General features: G+C 40.4%; 1 protein-coding gene across 5 annotated transcripts in view; it reads left to right on the top strand.

Annotated features, from left to right (window-relative positions):
* The window catches only part of VPS54 (VPS54 subunit of GARP complex), a 53449-nt gene that overhangs the window by 21838 nt on the left and 16073 nt on the right, over positions 1-15538 (top strand). For all 5 annotated transcript variants that reach the window (XM_037390866.1, XM_037390868.1, XM_037390865.1 and 2 more), the window contains 8 exons: positions 3620-3746; positions 4823-4930; positions 8105-8160; positions 9996-10092; positions 10592-10929; positions 12823-12952; positions 13410-13591; positions 14428-14540. In XM_037390866.1, the coding sequence (XP_037246763.1) occupies positions 3620-3746; positions 4823-4930; positions 8105-8160; positions 9996-10092; positions 10592-10929; positions 12823-12952; positions 13410-13591; positions 14428-14540 (1151 nt within the window). The remainder of the gene's footprint in view (positions 1-3619; positions 3747-4822; positions 4931-8104; positions 8161-9995; positions 10093-10591; positions 10930-12822; positions 12953-13409; positions 13592-14427; positions 14541-15538) is intronic.

Here is a 15538-nt window from a genome sequence, read left to right as displayed (position 1 = left end):
CATATACAGTTTAAAAGTGTTGTATGCAAAGCTGCAGCTGTGGAATGTTGCTAGCAGAAGTAATATATGTTAAATCGGCTCCGAGACTTGCATCAGCTACGTGAGGAGCTGTATACTTAGTTTTATAAGTTGGTGGTGGGAGAGGGGTTGGTTTTTTGGAGGTTATGTGGTTCCTGCAACCTGGTGGTTCCCAGCTTGTGTAATAAAAGCATGGTTGTTACTCAGTAACTGTAACATGAGTGTTCAGAACTTTATACAGATGCTGTGTGTCTGTTCTGATGAGCTCCCTTTCTAACACCCCTTCCAGCTGGCTTGGGAAAAACCTCACAAATGTTGTAGAAAAGATTTCAGAAGAAGTATTCTAAAAGAATACCCCAAAAATTATTTTTTCTTTAAAAAGAGCTAATAATCTACTGGGAGGAAAGTTGTTAGAGCATGTTAAGTCTTTTTCTTTTAGCTTAGATGGTCCATCTTCAGGCGCTTCAGCACACTTCCTTTCTTCTTTACTGTTCCTACTCTCAACCACTTGAATATGGTGCACAGCGCTTGACTGAGTCACATTTGTATTTAACTGGATGATAATGAGTGTACTTCTACAACTCTGTGACAGCATCAGTCAGAATTACTTGTGTTTTGCAATCAAGTGACCTACGTACAATGTCAGCAGAGTGCAGTTCTGTTGTCGTGCTTGGTATATGTGATGTCCTAAGAATGTGCCATTATTTTAAAACTACACTCAGATGTGGAACATCTTTGCAGGTAAATATTCATTTTGTCTCCAAAAAGTAATTTGTATGAATAATGCTTAGTTGGTTTCTATGGCAGAGTTAAAAATAACGATGTGAGTGGGGAATGTCCCCTCTGCTTTGGATATTAAGGGTTCAGAAAGGTGAGTTAAGTGTGACCTGAGTCACCGTCCCCACCAGAGATGCAAGTGCAGTTGAGAAGCCCAGTACAGTTGTTCCCGAGTCTCACAGTGGCCCCTGTGTATAGCATGTCTGGAGAAATAACGTGCAGTGGGAAGATGGAGATCTTGATAAAACTTCTGAGTAGAATGTTGTGTTTCTAAAAACAAACAATTTTTTAAAAAAATCTAAATTGATGGCATACACAAATAAGTCAGCTTTTTCCAAGAAATACCAAATGGATGTTCTTGCTTTGTTCTGAACAAGAATGCCATAGTTGTCAAGTGAGTTAAGGAACTGATTTATTTTAAGATTATATTAACTTCTAAATCAGTATCACGTTTTTCTAAATAATTAGTATGTCTCTTTTTAACTAAATAATTTGTATCTTATTTTTAAATCCGAATTTGTTACTTTGGTATTGTGCATGACAGCTGGTGGAATTTGCTTTTGAACAGATAACTTTAAATTGAGTCATGTCGCAGAATCACTGATTCCATATAAAATAGTAAGAAAACTACTCAGATTACCCATATACAAAATTTTTCCTCATCTTGCTATGCTATATGCAGAAAACAATGTAATTTGATTCTAGTTATAGCAAGAAACGAAAGCACCTTAATGGTGCTGTGAAGTAATAAATTGGTGCCTTTAATCTAAGTCAGTATCCCCAGTGATTATAGGTACAGTTGTAACGATACAGTTACTGCTTGCTACTATTGGATAGAATTACAGGTTTAGAGCTCTTTAACATTTTCAAGTTCATACTTTTAATTTAAAAAAAAAACACATTTGTTAACTAAATTACAAACCTGTACTGCCAGGTTTTATATTGTTTTCATAGTCCTTGTTGGGGTCATGGAGATAAAGTGATTTTTTTGCACAGGTATGCTGGCAAACCATATTTTAGTACTTTTTTATACAGTAAAACACGGATACTTGGAAAAAAGAGTTTCACCTCTGTGTTTTAAACGAATTTTTACCCTGCAGTCATAATTTTACATCACAGAGTTGTAGTATTCAGTCATTGAAAGGACATGAGGTGTGACTGGTACCTCTTAAAAGATGGTTGCCAAGGCATTTTGCTGGAGTGTGAATTAAAGTTTGACTTGTTCTAGTGTGTTTCAGGGTAGAGGGATTTTTTATTTTTGTTTTGTTAGGGGCTAGAATATCTTGGGCAAAATGGTGGCAGCAAGTGCTGGGAACTCATGGCGGATGTTTCCATACCTGAGGTTTGAAAGGGCGGGTTACGTTGTGTTTCAGTGCAGTTAAGCACAGTTGCAGAAATACTTGACTGAAGAGCATCTTTGTGCTTACCTAAGTAAACCTTTGTGTTGTGGGTATTAGTCCTGCAGTAAGTTTTGCAGCTCCAGTCGTTATACTGCAAATAATAATCTTCAGGGTTTTTTCTGTTGGGTTTGTTTTGAAACGTCCACGGTGCAACTGGCTTGGATTTTCTGGAGACCATTTTTGCTTAAATTAGTTTTTTTAAATGTGTCCTCTTTGTCCATTCCAGCCAATTCTTGACTAACAGTTCAGTTTCAAAGCAGGCACATCCCCCATCATCTTAAAATTAGAAAAAAATGAAGCTGCTTAACTGGGATCCAGCAAGACTCATTCAGTTCAGCTCAGTGCTGGCCACGTGGGTTTCTGCAGGGAGGAGCTACCCTGGCATCACGCTTCCTTGCACCCTGGTGCTGACTTTGCCCACGGGGCTGTGAGGCTGGATCCTGTGGGCTTTGCACTGGTACAGCAGTGCTCCTACCAGGGAGTCCTAACATGTTTTTGCGGCTCCATGAAAGCTAACAGTCCGGCTACACCAGCACTGAATTAAAGCCAGTGAGCCATGCAGGTTCATCTTCCCCATTTTGTGTCCGGGTTTTTCTAAAACCTCACCACTTCTGTTAATTCTCATTGGCAAAGTGTCTGTCTGATTTTGTTTTTAAACAAGGAAAAAGCAGACTGATTTTTACAGATGTTTGGTGCTCCCAGCTGTCGGTGGAAGTTGGAAGGCCTGGAGTGTTTGACATCCCTGAAAGTATCACTTTTAATTTTACTCTGCTAAAAGTTTCTCTAGCTGCACAGTTTTTAAAGCCTGGTTGACATTTCTGATGTGAGAAATTCCCTTGTGGTTCTATATCTGCAATCTGCAAAATATGGTTTAAAATCTGAAATACATGGAAAAAATATTTTGAATGTAGAGTACCATAAAAATGGCAAACTTGAAAACTCTTCTGTGTTCTCTGAAAGCCATCCTCTCATGGAAAGCCGTTACTGTATCTCAGTCATGTAAAGTAAATCTGTGACCACGTTAAAAGCTCAAACACTTTTTTTTTTTTGTCACTTTCCTGCCGACAAGCACAGAATATTCTCAGTTCTGGTTCACTTCATTAGGAAGAAGTACTCAACACCTTAAAAAAAAAAAAAAAAAAAAAAAAAAAAAAAAAAAAAAACACCAACAACCAAAAAACCCCTAATTCCAGGTTTTACCCTCCATCAATATTCAAGACCATATGTTTGCTGCAAGGTGACGGTACCTCTGAAAAATGCATGGTTTCAGCTGCTCTAAGAAGTGAAAGATTTGAGCCCCCCATTAAGCCAGCATTGATTGCATGGAAATTACCTGCTGGGTGGTTATTTTCTTCAGCTGTGAAATAATGATTCATTTTCAGGTTGATTATATTGGCTCATATCTCAATGGCTGTTTTTCTTAGGCATCTTGGCTCACAGCTTTGTGAACTGGAAAAGCTGATAGATAAAATGATGATTGCGGAGTTTTCAACTTATGCTCGCAATGATTTAAATAGACCCTTAGAAGATGATTGCCAAATTCTAGAAGAGGTATGTCTGTTACTGAAATAAACTGTCTGATGAATATGTTTGCATTTTTAACATACTTAATTAGCACCAACTAATTCACTCAGGTCCCTAGTAGCAACATTATAATTCTACACTATTTCTCTTCTCATCCAAACTTCCACACACACACACCCTTTTTTTTTTTTTGTGCTTGATAAAATTAAGTAATTGTAACTAAACTCATGGAACTGCAATTCAGTCATACTTTATTTTTTCAAAATAATCAGTTTTATTTTCTCTGATTAAATGTATACTGAGTTTACTTCATGAGCCTCAACACTTTAAGTCAAAAAGAACATGGACTCTCATATCTACTTGAGTGTATAATGTAAAAACTTTAGTTTTGCAATGAAAGATGACAGTTGCATGTTGTTCTCATTCTGCCTCCCTGTGCATTTGTGGGTGCTTATATCAACTATATGGTCACCCTGAATACGTGCTTCATTTGCAGTATAGATAAATATATTTCTCATTCCTCTGAAGATCATAAACATCTAAAGATTAAGCTAGTGTGATTGCTTTCTAGCCAGGAAAAAACTTTTCTGGATTTTGCCTGTACTATTCTTCAGTAAATGCTGGACCCTATTAAGTGTTTAGTTTTATTTCATCCATGGGTTTCATTAAATACAGTGAACAGCAACAGCACTTAAAATGTTCCCATTTCTGCCCTATAGTTTTTTCTCACCTCTGCTCCACAATGGGATAGCCTCTCACTTGTGCTGGTGCAATTGTATTTAGTGTAATTCTTGCTTGGGGTAAGGAAACTCATTCATCTTTCAAATTATCCATGTTTTTAAGCACAAGTGGATGAGCACAACTGAGAAACAGGCATGAAACAGGCTGGGAGGAAGGGACTCCGCTGGTATTGCTATAGGGAGCTTTGTATGGTCAAAGCATGGCATTAGTCTCAAGGCACTGCACTGATCTAAATACTGTTCACTGTGTTTGATACATGAACTTTCTTACTGCTGTGTAATTTCTTAAAATTGTTTCTTGTCCTCATCTTGATATTTTTAGTGTGGGGTTTTTTATTTTTCTTTTTTTTTTTTTCTTGATAGGAGAGACTTGTATCTCTAGTATTTGGACTTTTAAAACAAAGAAAACTAAATTTTTATGAAATATATGGAGATGAAATGATTATTACTGCAAAGAACATAATTAAACAGGTAAGCCAAACACTTCTAACATACCTGACAAGCTTGCCTCAACTCCTTAAAAATTATTTTCTAAAGTAGTTAAGAACAGCTCTAACAAAGTTTTGTGGTGGTTGATGGTCTCTCCTTTGGAGCAGCTGAGCTTTGCAGACACTAAGGATTTCCTGAAGCACAGAGGTCTGTTTGCAGAGAAGACCTTCTGGAAGGAGTAGGTAGCATAAGTATAGCAGATCACAGCTTTCTCTGTATAGTTACCATTGTTCTGAGTTCCTTGATTTCAGCTTAAGGTTTTTTTTTTTCCCTCTTAACAATGGCTTTCCCAAATAGTATAGCTGTGTCATAACAACTATGTTTAGAAACAAAAAAACCAAAACCACCCCCACCCCCCCAAAAAACCCACCACCAAAATCCAAAAATGCATCAACCCTCACCGCCAACCCTCTAAAAACTAAACCTCTTAAGTTCTTGGTCTAAATACATAACAGAGTATCAAAAAACCTGCCAGCAGAAACAATCGAATTCCCAACAAATGCAACAGAAAACATTGCTTGCCTGAATATTAGCACAGACCTAGCATAGGCACATGATAGAAGGTGGGAAAATATCCTTGTCTTTTTCTGACAGCAAAGTGAAGCAATGAAGAAGGTAGAAGTGCTTGTCTGTAAAAAAAGAAAAAATTAAAAAAAAATAAAAATGAACTTGTCGGTGGTGGTGGTGTTTGCCATTTAGAGTAGCGTGTCTGTCTTCTCAAACCAAAAATCTTTGTAGACTAAAACAACAAATGAACATTCTTTGGGGGAAAATGCATCGACTAGTGACACGTGTGATGGCTTTTGTTTGCAAACAAAAACTTAGACTGAGCATGTGTTTAGTACTCTTAATTTTATTAATCTTGTTTGTTTGCCTGCATATGTGAGAATATTGTGTAAAGGGGTGTTTTTCTCCCCTAAAGATACATGATTATTTCAAGTGTCACGTTCTGCTGTGGTAATGAGCTGCTTCTGATTTGTATCTCAAAGGCTGGGAGATAGCTGGGTGGTGGGTTTGCCATCAGATGAAGACAGTCTTTCCTGTCCTCATAGTATAGTAAGATGTTCACAGCTGTGTTGTGAACCAAGTTGGGAACCCAGCTTTTAAAAGTTTGGATTTTCTTTTTTAATGTTATTGTAAGGTTTTTGTTTTAAGCTAGATTGGGATTTCCTAAATCACTTTATGTTGCAGCGCCACGGTTCTGTTCATCTCATTGTGCAGGGTGGGTATAGATAAAGCAGGCCAATGTTGCTAGTGAATATTGTGGGAGAATTAGAAAACAGACAGTCAATGTATGCAACAGTCCCACCACTTTTTTTAAGGACCTGGCGATGATGTGGGTCCTTTCCCACTTGACCCCAATGTAATTTACATCAGTTAAGCACTCGTGCCCCTGACTGCTTGTTCTCTCCCCACCTGAAGGTGGTGGGATGCTGGGCTGCATCATTTCCCTGCTCCCTAAAAGATCAGCAGAGGGTGTGAGTGACCACTACTTTCTAGTCATGCTGTGTTACTGTAAGCCTGGAAAAACAAAGGCATACAGATGTGTGCAGCTGCTCCAGGCCTTCACATTGTGCTTAACGCCACCAAAAAAAACCCAAACAAACAAACAAAAAAGGCATGAATGAATAACACCAGCCTAAAACTGTGCCATCTGCCCATTGGTCTGCCTTGGCTTTTCACTTGCCTCTATCAGCAGTCATGAGACTTTTTTTTTCCTTTAAGTTCTTTGTTTAGTTGCGAAATAGGCAGGTAGCGCTCCCTGTTTTCCTGCTTGTTCTCAGTCATAAAGCACTTCTCCCATTCTGCTGGGAGTATCTGTCTTTAAGGTGTCACCTCTGCTCAGTAATAGACGAAGTTTAATCAGCTTCCGGTCTAAGTTTCTATTGAACAGGGAAAACAGACAGGATCAGATTATTTCTGGTTTGTGCAACAGGTTTGGATTGTAGCCTATTGTCTCAGCTCTTAGGGATGTTTTTCCTTAATGAAGGAAACAGTTTCCTTCCCACATCTCAAATGTGCTTCCTGTTCAAATGCATTGCTGGGCTGTTTTGGTCAGTACTGTAGCAGCTCTTTATTGCCAGGCTGGTGAAAGAGCAGAGTTTGTAAGCACTGAACACACTGCACAGTTCAAGAATAAGGTGTGTTCTTACAAACTGCTGTACTGACCACCGTTATTCAAAATGCAGCTAAAATCCACGTAGCTTGAGACTGCAGCCCTCAGTCACTATTTGGGTTGTACATATTCACTTAAAGGCAAGATGAGTTCATATGCTACTGACTTATTTGATCAGGTTATTGAATTAGTATTTGGGAGAAGACCCCTAATTCAATCGGAACGGAGTTGATTTGTACCTAGGGCTTACAAGTAACATGAAAAGAGATCGGTGAAATCACTGTGAAACGATAGATGTCTTTGGAATGAAAATCAATTGTTAGAGACTGAAGAACTGGCCGGTTTTGTGTGCACCAGTTGAGGACCAAGTGTCCTTTGAGGAAAGGCCACAGCGTAGCGATTAAGGTGTGGAGAAATCTAGGGACAGAGGCAGGCTGTGCCCTGGAGGGACGAGGAGGACAGACAGCAAATCCCATTTCTCCTGGGAGAGCAGTTGAAACTGGCTCTGCCTTAACATTTGAAAGCGCAGGACTGTAGGTGGGTGCTTTCACACTTTCCTGCTGCTGTTCTTTCCAACACAGGTTACTTTCCAAGTCCTGTATTTAAAGATTAAAAGGAAGTCAACCAATATTTTCCAAAGTCAGTTGCTTTGGAAAGGGGAAGAATATAGCTTCTGTTCTCAAGTACCTGACCTGAGAGACATTTTTTAAATGTGCTTAGCATCCATGCTCAGAAAAGCAGGTCCCTTTGTGATGAAGTCGGTGTGCCCTCCAGAGCTTAGTATGCAGTTGGGAACTTTTTGATCATCTGTATTTTGCAAGTAGGTGTTTGGTGGGTGGTTTGGGGGTTTTGTTTTGGGGTTTTTGTTTGTTTGTTTTTAGAGAAACAAGAGGTTAAATGATACAAATATGTCTTTCCTTTATTATTTTACTTTTCCTTATTTAACTTGAGGATTATTGTGTATGTTATGAAACTCAGCAGCGGTTAGAAAGAAGCTAAGATCTTTTTTTGTTTTGTTTTTTCCCCTTTAAATTTGACAGTGTGTGGTTAATACGGTATCGCAGATAGAAGAAATAGATACAGAAGTGGTTGTTAAGTAAGTATACAGCCAGATATTATTTTTTTTTTTGGTGGTGGGTGGGGATAGGAGATGGATGGCTTTTAGCATAGATAAATTTGCCATTCTAATTTGTGCTTAAATTTCCATATAACAAAGGATTAGCCTTCTCTTTCACCTTGAGCCTCTGCTTCTGTCCACCTCCGTGAGAATATTGTGTATTCCCCTTCAGATTCTAACGTTACCTTAAATGTACTGTTAAAATAAATACTAAAATACTGTGAATCTCACTGCATGAAGCATAAACTACTGTATTTAGGCATATGTCTCTACTTGAAGGCATTCCCTGTTGTCGTAATCTGGGGTTACCTGTCAGTAGTTTCAGTACCTCCCACATGAACAAGAACAGGAGCTATGCAGAGAGACCAGGCAGCTTCAGACGCAAGAAAATGGTCCAGCAGGAGCTTTGCAAAGCCTAGCAAAGGCAAATGCCAAGTTCTGTATCTTGGAAGGAGCAACCCCTTTGCAAAAGGAGAGGCAGGAGCTGGCTGGCTTCAGGGCAGCTTTGCAGGGTGGGACCTGCGGATCTCTGGTGGAGAACTGGTTGGCCATAGACAGCAGCGTGTCCTTACAGCTGCAGCCTGGGCAACGTTAGCACAGCTGGCAGGTCAGGGGGCAAGAAAGACATCGAGATCCAGAAGAGGCCACTGGGTTGTCTGGGGGCGCAAAGCGCAGAGTGCAGGAGCAGCAGCCTGGGCCCCTTTGCAGCCTGGGAAGGGGAAGGCTCAGGGGAGAACGGCCCGCAGCTACCCCATAGAAGGGTTACGGGAGAGCTGCAGACAGAGCCAGGCTCCTCTCGGAGGTGTGCAGGGGAAGGATGAGGGGCAGCGGGCAAAAGGTGAAAGATGAGAAATGCTAGCTGAATCTTAGAAAAGATGTGTTCATGTGTTCCCAGTGAGGATGGTCAAACACTGGAACAGGGCCCTGAAGGAGCTGTGGGATATCCGTCCTGGGACGTAGTCAAGCTTTGACTGGGCAGGGCCCACAGCAACCCAAGCTGGTTGGACCCGAGTTGAGCAGGGGTTGGACAAGGCACCTCCGGAGGCCCCAGCTCCAGACGCCCCTGCCAGCTTCTGTTTGTCTGTAGCTCTGTGATTCATTTGGCTCAGCAAAGGGTTAGCCCAAGGGAATAAAACCAGACCAGCTGATAAAGCAAAGTGAGTGGCAGAATCTGCATGGGATTCTTACCCAGACTGGGAAGAGTCTGGGCACAGGGTCATTCTTAAACAGTAGATATTTGATCACTGTTCCCCGGTGTTTACTATTCTGCCGTTAGGTCCTAACTGTGTATTACAGGGTTTAACTTTTGTTCTATCAATGGCTTCTCTGCCCTTTGCCATGAACAGCTGACTTGCACTTTAGTAGCAGAAGTGGTCTCGCTGCAGTGCAACAAAATGGGCTTAATAACACAGCTTTTATAACACTTGCAAACTACTTTCATTTAAGTCTTTCTATATATATTTTTCCCCCCTTACATGATTCGTGAAAATGCTATTAACCCCCCTCCCTTGTTCTAACATGTACTTATCCCAGGGAAAGAGAATTTGTGTCCTGGAAAAAACTAGATGGTAAATGTGAGGCTTTCATTTTTTAGCATGATCTGGTTTTATATACCTCCTTCCCCATTGCACTTGCATACATTGTGTTGATAGTGACTGTTGGTCAGATGATGTTTGTTGTTATGCTAGATAAAAATCTACAGGGTTTTCCTTATATTTACGATTCCATTTAAAGCATGTTTTTTTTCTTTATGTGCCAGTAGGCATCATGGCCAGTAAGCACTTGTTGTTTACTGAATACTGCTCTTTTTTCAGGCTTGCAGACCAGATGAGGATGATGAATTTTCCTCAGTGGTTTGATTTACTGAAGAATATTTTTTCTAAGTTTACCACCTTCCTCAAGAGAATAAAGGTAAGACATTCATTTGCCAAGAGTTTCACCTAATTCAGACATGAAAGGGAATTAAGTTACTTTCCATTTGAAGTCTTAAGGTGTTGGTTTTGCTTATAGAGCTCAAATTTTTGATTGAAAGAAGGATATGTGAATATCGGCATCCAGGGCAAAAATGATTAGTGCTAACAAAGAGAGCAGTGGGAAGGAGATAATACCTCTTGTTGCGTGATTGCATCCATTTCAGGCTGCTAGGGATTAGGACAGAACTTTTGTATGTGTTAGATTGCTCTATTTAGAAACTAATTAGAAACTAATGGTTTCTTTCACCATTCTCAGAAACAGCTGATATTGGTTACCATCAGACGGACAGGTCTGCCTCCAAATGCTAATTATGCAATAGAAAATAAAGCCAGGATTTAGTTTAATTTCATGGGTAAAAGAAAATCCCTTTCTAGCACAAGTTTGTGGCACAGGGTTTTGGTTTTTTTTTTGTAATAGAAGTTATATTTGATTCTAGGCAACGTTAAATACTATCCGTAGCGTGGTTTTCTTGGTTCTAGACAAGAACCAAAAAACCAGAGACCTGGCGGACACCTTACAAAAGAACTCTGCTAAAGACAGTACGGTGGACACAGAAGTGGCTTACCTGACTCATGAAGGCATGTTTATAAGTGATGCGTTCAACGAAGGAGACCTCCCGCCTGTAGCAGCTGACACTACCTCTCAACGAAACACTTCCCCAAACAGTGAGCCCTGTAGCAGTGACTCGGTCTCTGAACCAGAGTGCACTACCGATTCCTCATCCAGCAAAGAGCAAACATCATCTTCTGTTACTCCAGGGGCAGTAGAGATGATGTAAGTAGACACACTACCTGTCTCCACTTTGCAGCGTGTTGGAAACCAGATGTTAGGTGCAGGCAGTTGTTTCTGATGATAGAGTACGAAAATTACTTTGAACGAATGTGCTTTTCTAGGTAAGTGAAGTGCAGTGGCTCTCCCCCATCTGCCCTGGAGACTGCCATCAGACTGCACTATCCCCAGCTCACCTTTTTTTTTATTTGTCTTGTTTTCACCTCTATGCATAGTGGTACAGGGACTGATTGTGTCAGTTCTTACAGAAAAGGGCCCCTTCTCCATCTGTTCTGTTGGGGAGCCTGCTTCTGTAGAGAGCAGGAGAGATGCAAGCCTAGCCTCGTGAAAGATAGCTTGTCACGCCTTTAACAGGCAGAAGCATCTGTTTCCTGTCCATGTTTCCTATGGCTATTTTTTTCTGTTGTTTTCTTTTTTTAAGCTGGCTTTATGGAGTACACCTTGATAAATTCTAGAGAAAAATCTGCTATTCGTTGTCAACTGTTTGACTTGCATGGTTAAATAAATCCATCTTGGTGCTTTGCGAACATAGGCAGTGCTGCCCTGTGGTGCTCCAGACTCCAGAGCTGTAACATTTTGGCATCCTTTTATGCATGTTATTTATGGCTGGAAGTCAGAGCTACCGTTTCAAAAGGACCAGGTATAGTGTGTGTGAGACTTGGGCATGAGCCACTTAAAAAGGCAGCATGTCTGGATACAGGGTTCTATGAAGCAAAATTGAAATACTGCTTGTTACCATGCTGGAAGATGGAAGATAGCAAATGTCCTGCTCGCTCTAGCTGGTTGGTACTTAAACTACTGGTGTGTTTAAGCAACTGTCATTGTTGATAGAGACCTTACCCCTCAAATCACAGTGCTGGCTGAAGGAGATTGTTTTATGCGCAGCATAGTCTAATTAAATCTAATTCAGGCCTCTGTACGTCCAAGCATCCATCATGCGCTGAAGGAGAAATGCAATGTGAAGACGAGTCCAGGGTTACAGTGAGGAGCAGGGAAGGAGAAGGGAGCTGGATCTGAACTGGTCTTGAGCGCTTTGCCAAGTTTGCTAAAAATATGCCACTCAGCTGGGGGTCTGGAGCAATGAAGTTGTTTCCGAGGCTGGTTGCATAACTTCGTTCTAAAATGAACTCGCTTCATCCCTCTTCTGGTTTTCTTTGCACTCTGCTGTGTGTCTGGAGCAGGCTAATAAAATTATACAGTTCTAACAATGTTAGCCCAATTGCTGCTCTGTAGCATCCTGGGTTTTTGCTCTCCTCTTATACTGCCAGTCCCTTCAGCAGCCACGCTGAACCAAAAGATTGTTATCTTAACTAATTACATGAATGGCAGTGCTGTGCTAATGGCTAGCCTCAAAGAGTAGGCAAATCACAAAAGGTTTTTTTAAAAGCACCAATTTAGGAGCCTGAAGTCTAAAGAGCAGATAGAATGACAGCCTATAGATTAAGGTGGCAGGGAGTGCAGAGTATGTATTTTAGGCTTAATGCTTGCATTGGAAGAAAAATACTGTGTTTTATCTGTCAGATGCTTGTGATGCTCAAGTGTTACCAAGCTAGGTAAATTTTAGTTCAGTAAATGTTAATAATATTTGTTGTATTAGTAATGACTATATCATGTTTTGTCTTAGCCCATTAATAACAAATAGAACGTGGATTCAAAACAAAATATAAAGAAGTGCAATTGTACATTTACTTGTTACAGGGATTGACATGACTTTGACAGCAGCTTAGAACATCCCATCTGTACAAAGTGACTTTGGTGATTAACTGACTGTCTGCATTTGACAGTTGCTGCAAGGCTCAGTCCTCCTTCAACCTATGAGCAAAAATACTGGGTTTTTTTATAAATTGATGCTCAACCAACTGGCTCTGTCATTTGTAGGATCAGTGATGACATGAAGCTGACTGACCTGGAACTGGTCAGGCTGGCAAACAATATTCAAGATTTACTTTATAACGCTTCTGATATCTGCCATGATCGTTCAGTCAAGTTCCTCATGGCAAGAGCAAAGGTAAGGAGCTTGGCTCAGACGGCTGTTGGCATCTCATCCTTAATGAGAATTTACTCCCAAGTTACTGGTTTAATGAGCGAGAGTTCTGAAATGGCATTCTCAATTGAAATTAAGTAACTGTTCCTGCTGCTACAGGCACTTGATGCTAATGCCCAGAGCACACAAGCATTAACATATCACATCATTGTAAGGCAATGTGGGTTTCTGCTACTTTTTTTCTTTTCTTTTTTCTTTTTTAATATTCTGACTTGCTGTCTTGGAAGCTCCATGCAGAGAATGCCTATCTATGACCAGGTACCAGCTTGCACTGCAATCTGCCTTCTCTGTCCCATGTAGAGTTAAATAATGTTCTCCTTTGAAATACTCATAGCCCTCAGGCCTGCTGATTAGTCGTTTCTTTATGTCTCTGAATTTTTGTGCTGTTATGTTTCGTTACAATGGTTTTCTTTGCGTATAGGATGGCTTCCTAGAGAAGCTGAATTCCAACGAGTTTGTTGCTCTTTCTCGCTTGATGGAAGGCTTTATCTTAGATACTGAGCAGATCTGTGGCAGGAAAAGTATGTCCTTGCGAGGAGCACTTCAGAGTCAAGCTAATAGATTTGTGAATAGATTCCATGAGGAGAGGAAGACGAAACTCAGGTATCTCTGGGTAGAAGATTTTTGTGTTCTTACATGAATAATTTTATCAATCATATGCCAGGCAGACACGGTCTTTTGTTGCTTAGAATGCTAGTAAGCAAGTTGTACTTAAGAGCAGGGAGTGAAAAAACTGTATTAAAATCCAAATCTTTTCAATTGGTTTAGACTTCTAAGGTTTTCATAACTTAACTTCTTCAAAGTGGATTGTTCTACAGTTGCCTAAAGGAGGACATGATAGCTACAGGAAGTCCTCAAGACTGCCAGCGAAGGGCAGGATTGCTGTGTCTCAGGGCTTGAGTAACTTTGGGATAATTCACTTCCAACTGTTTTAAAAAAAAAACAAAACAGCGACACAAAAAAATAACAGAAAACCCAAAACAAAACCAACAAATAACCCAACCTAAAAACCTCCATCAAAAACAATAACAACAACAACAACAACAAAAAAAACAACCCTTGGGGAACAGCCTTCCCAGTATCATACATCAAGTCATTTTGCTCTCATCCATCAAAAGCTCTTAAAATTCCAATGATTACTCATTGCTTCGGTGGCAGTGATCTCATAAGGATCTTTATTGCCTATTGTAGTCTTTTGTTCTCTATGATAGTTTGAATGAACAAATTGTGAGATCTCTAGGCCAAGATGGTGTTTTCCTGTTTTGCTACTGCCAATTGTTGGGCACCTCTTTAAAATGAAGATGAATAACATAACATTTTGGGCCACTGGCTTTTTTTAAAATTACTGTAGTTTTAATTCTATACTGTTACAGGCAGGAAAAGCATCAAGACAAGGTGTTTCATTTTCTCAGTCTCCTCTCTTTTGTGTTTATAACTAGCCTGCTTTTGGACAACGAGCGCTGGAAGCAAGCTGAAGTTCCTGCTGAATTTCAGGATCTTGTTGATTCGGTGTCAGACGGCAGAATTTCTCTCCCTGAAAAAAAAACAGCAGGTGTGTATCTTTCCAGTCTGTGCTGGTTTTGGCTGGGATAGAGTTAATTTTCTTCTTAGTAGGTGATACAGTGCTGTGTCCTACTGTTAACTGAATTTATTATCAGCAAATGCTGCTATTGAAAGTTGACGGACATATTCCAATGTCATTCTTGATCTGTGTTTGCTCAGTGTCTTCTGGGGGAATCAGAAGGAAGTTGATAGCTTTTTTTTTTTCTTTTTTCTATTACCAGTGTTGAAACTTCTTGTGCTGACCTTAAAAACATGGATGTTTTTTTGAAAACCCATTTAAGTGTTAGCACAGGGTTAGCACAGCTAATTTTTTTTATACGTGTATTCACAGTGTAGAGGCTTACAGTCTTTGTGCAAATTCAGTCTTTCCCCAGAACGTACCACTGAAGTGTTGCAAGGGCCCAAGGAGTGCGTGTGTGTGCTCAGCCCCCCTTAAACAAAGCTTGCTCCTTCCCCCTGCTTCATCTGCCACTTGTTCAAATGAAAGGCAGCATGCTGTGTGGCTGCTCATGGAAGTGAAAACTCATGTGCGCTCAATTATTTACCTTGCCACAGAAACCTCATTTGACCTCAGACAAGTCAGACTTTTCTCCTCGTGCCCCATTTCTATCTGTGCAAATTGGAATGCATGATGCATTCTTACTTTGTGGGGATACTCATCCAGTATTGCCGCGGTGAATGCGTGTGAGCAGCTAGAAGAAGAGGAAAACGTACATAGGGGGGAAGGAAAATGGCAATAGATGAGAAGGAAGAAAATACGGTAATGTCGTGGTGGAGAAACCCCGACCCCCCCAAAAGGAATACAGCAGAAACAGAGAGCGTGTTAGGCAATAATCACTCCGCTTACGGAACACCACACCAAGATATGCTCATCGACCATTGCTCTTAAAATAAGCTTTTGCAGCTTCCTTCAAGAAGACAGGAAACTGGCAGCATCAAGTTTAGCATGAAAAACTGCATCAGTAAGAGCTTCTACTCTGAAGCCTA

The sequence above is a fragment of the Falco rusticolus genome, chromosome 6 (assembly GCF_015220075.1).
Source record: "Falco rusticolus isolate bFalRus1 chromosome 6, bFalRus1.pri, whole genome shotgun sequence".
NCBI classification, from domain to species: Eukaryota; Metazoa; Chordata; class Aves; order Falconiformes; family Falconidae; genus Falco; species Falco rusticolus.
Note: the sequence above shows the minus strand (reverse complement) of the source record. Positions and strands in the feature narration are given on the sequence as shown.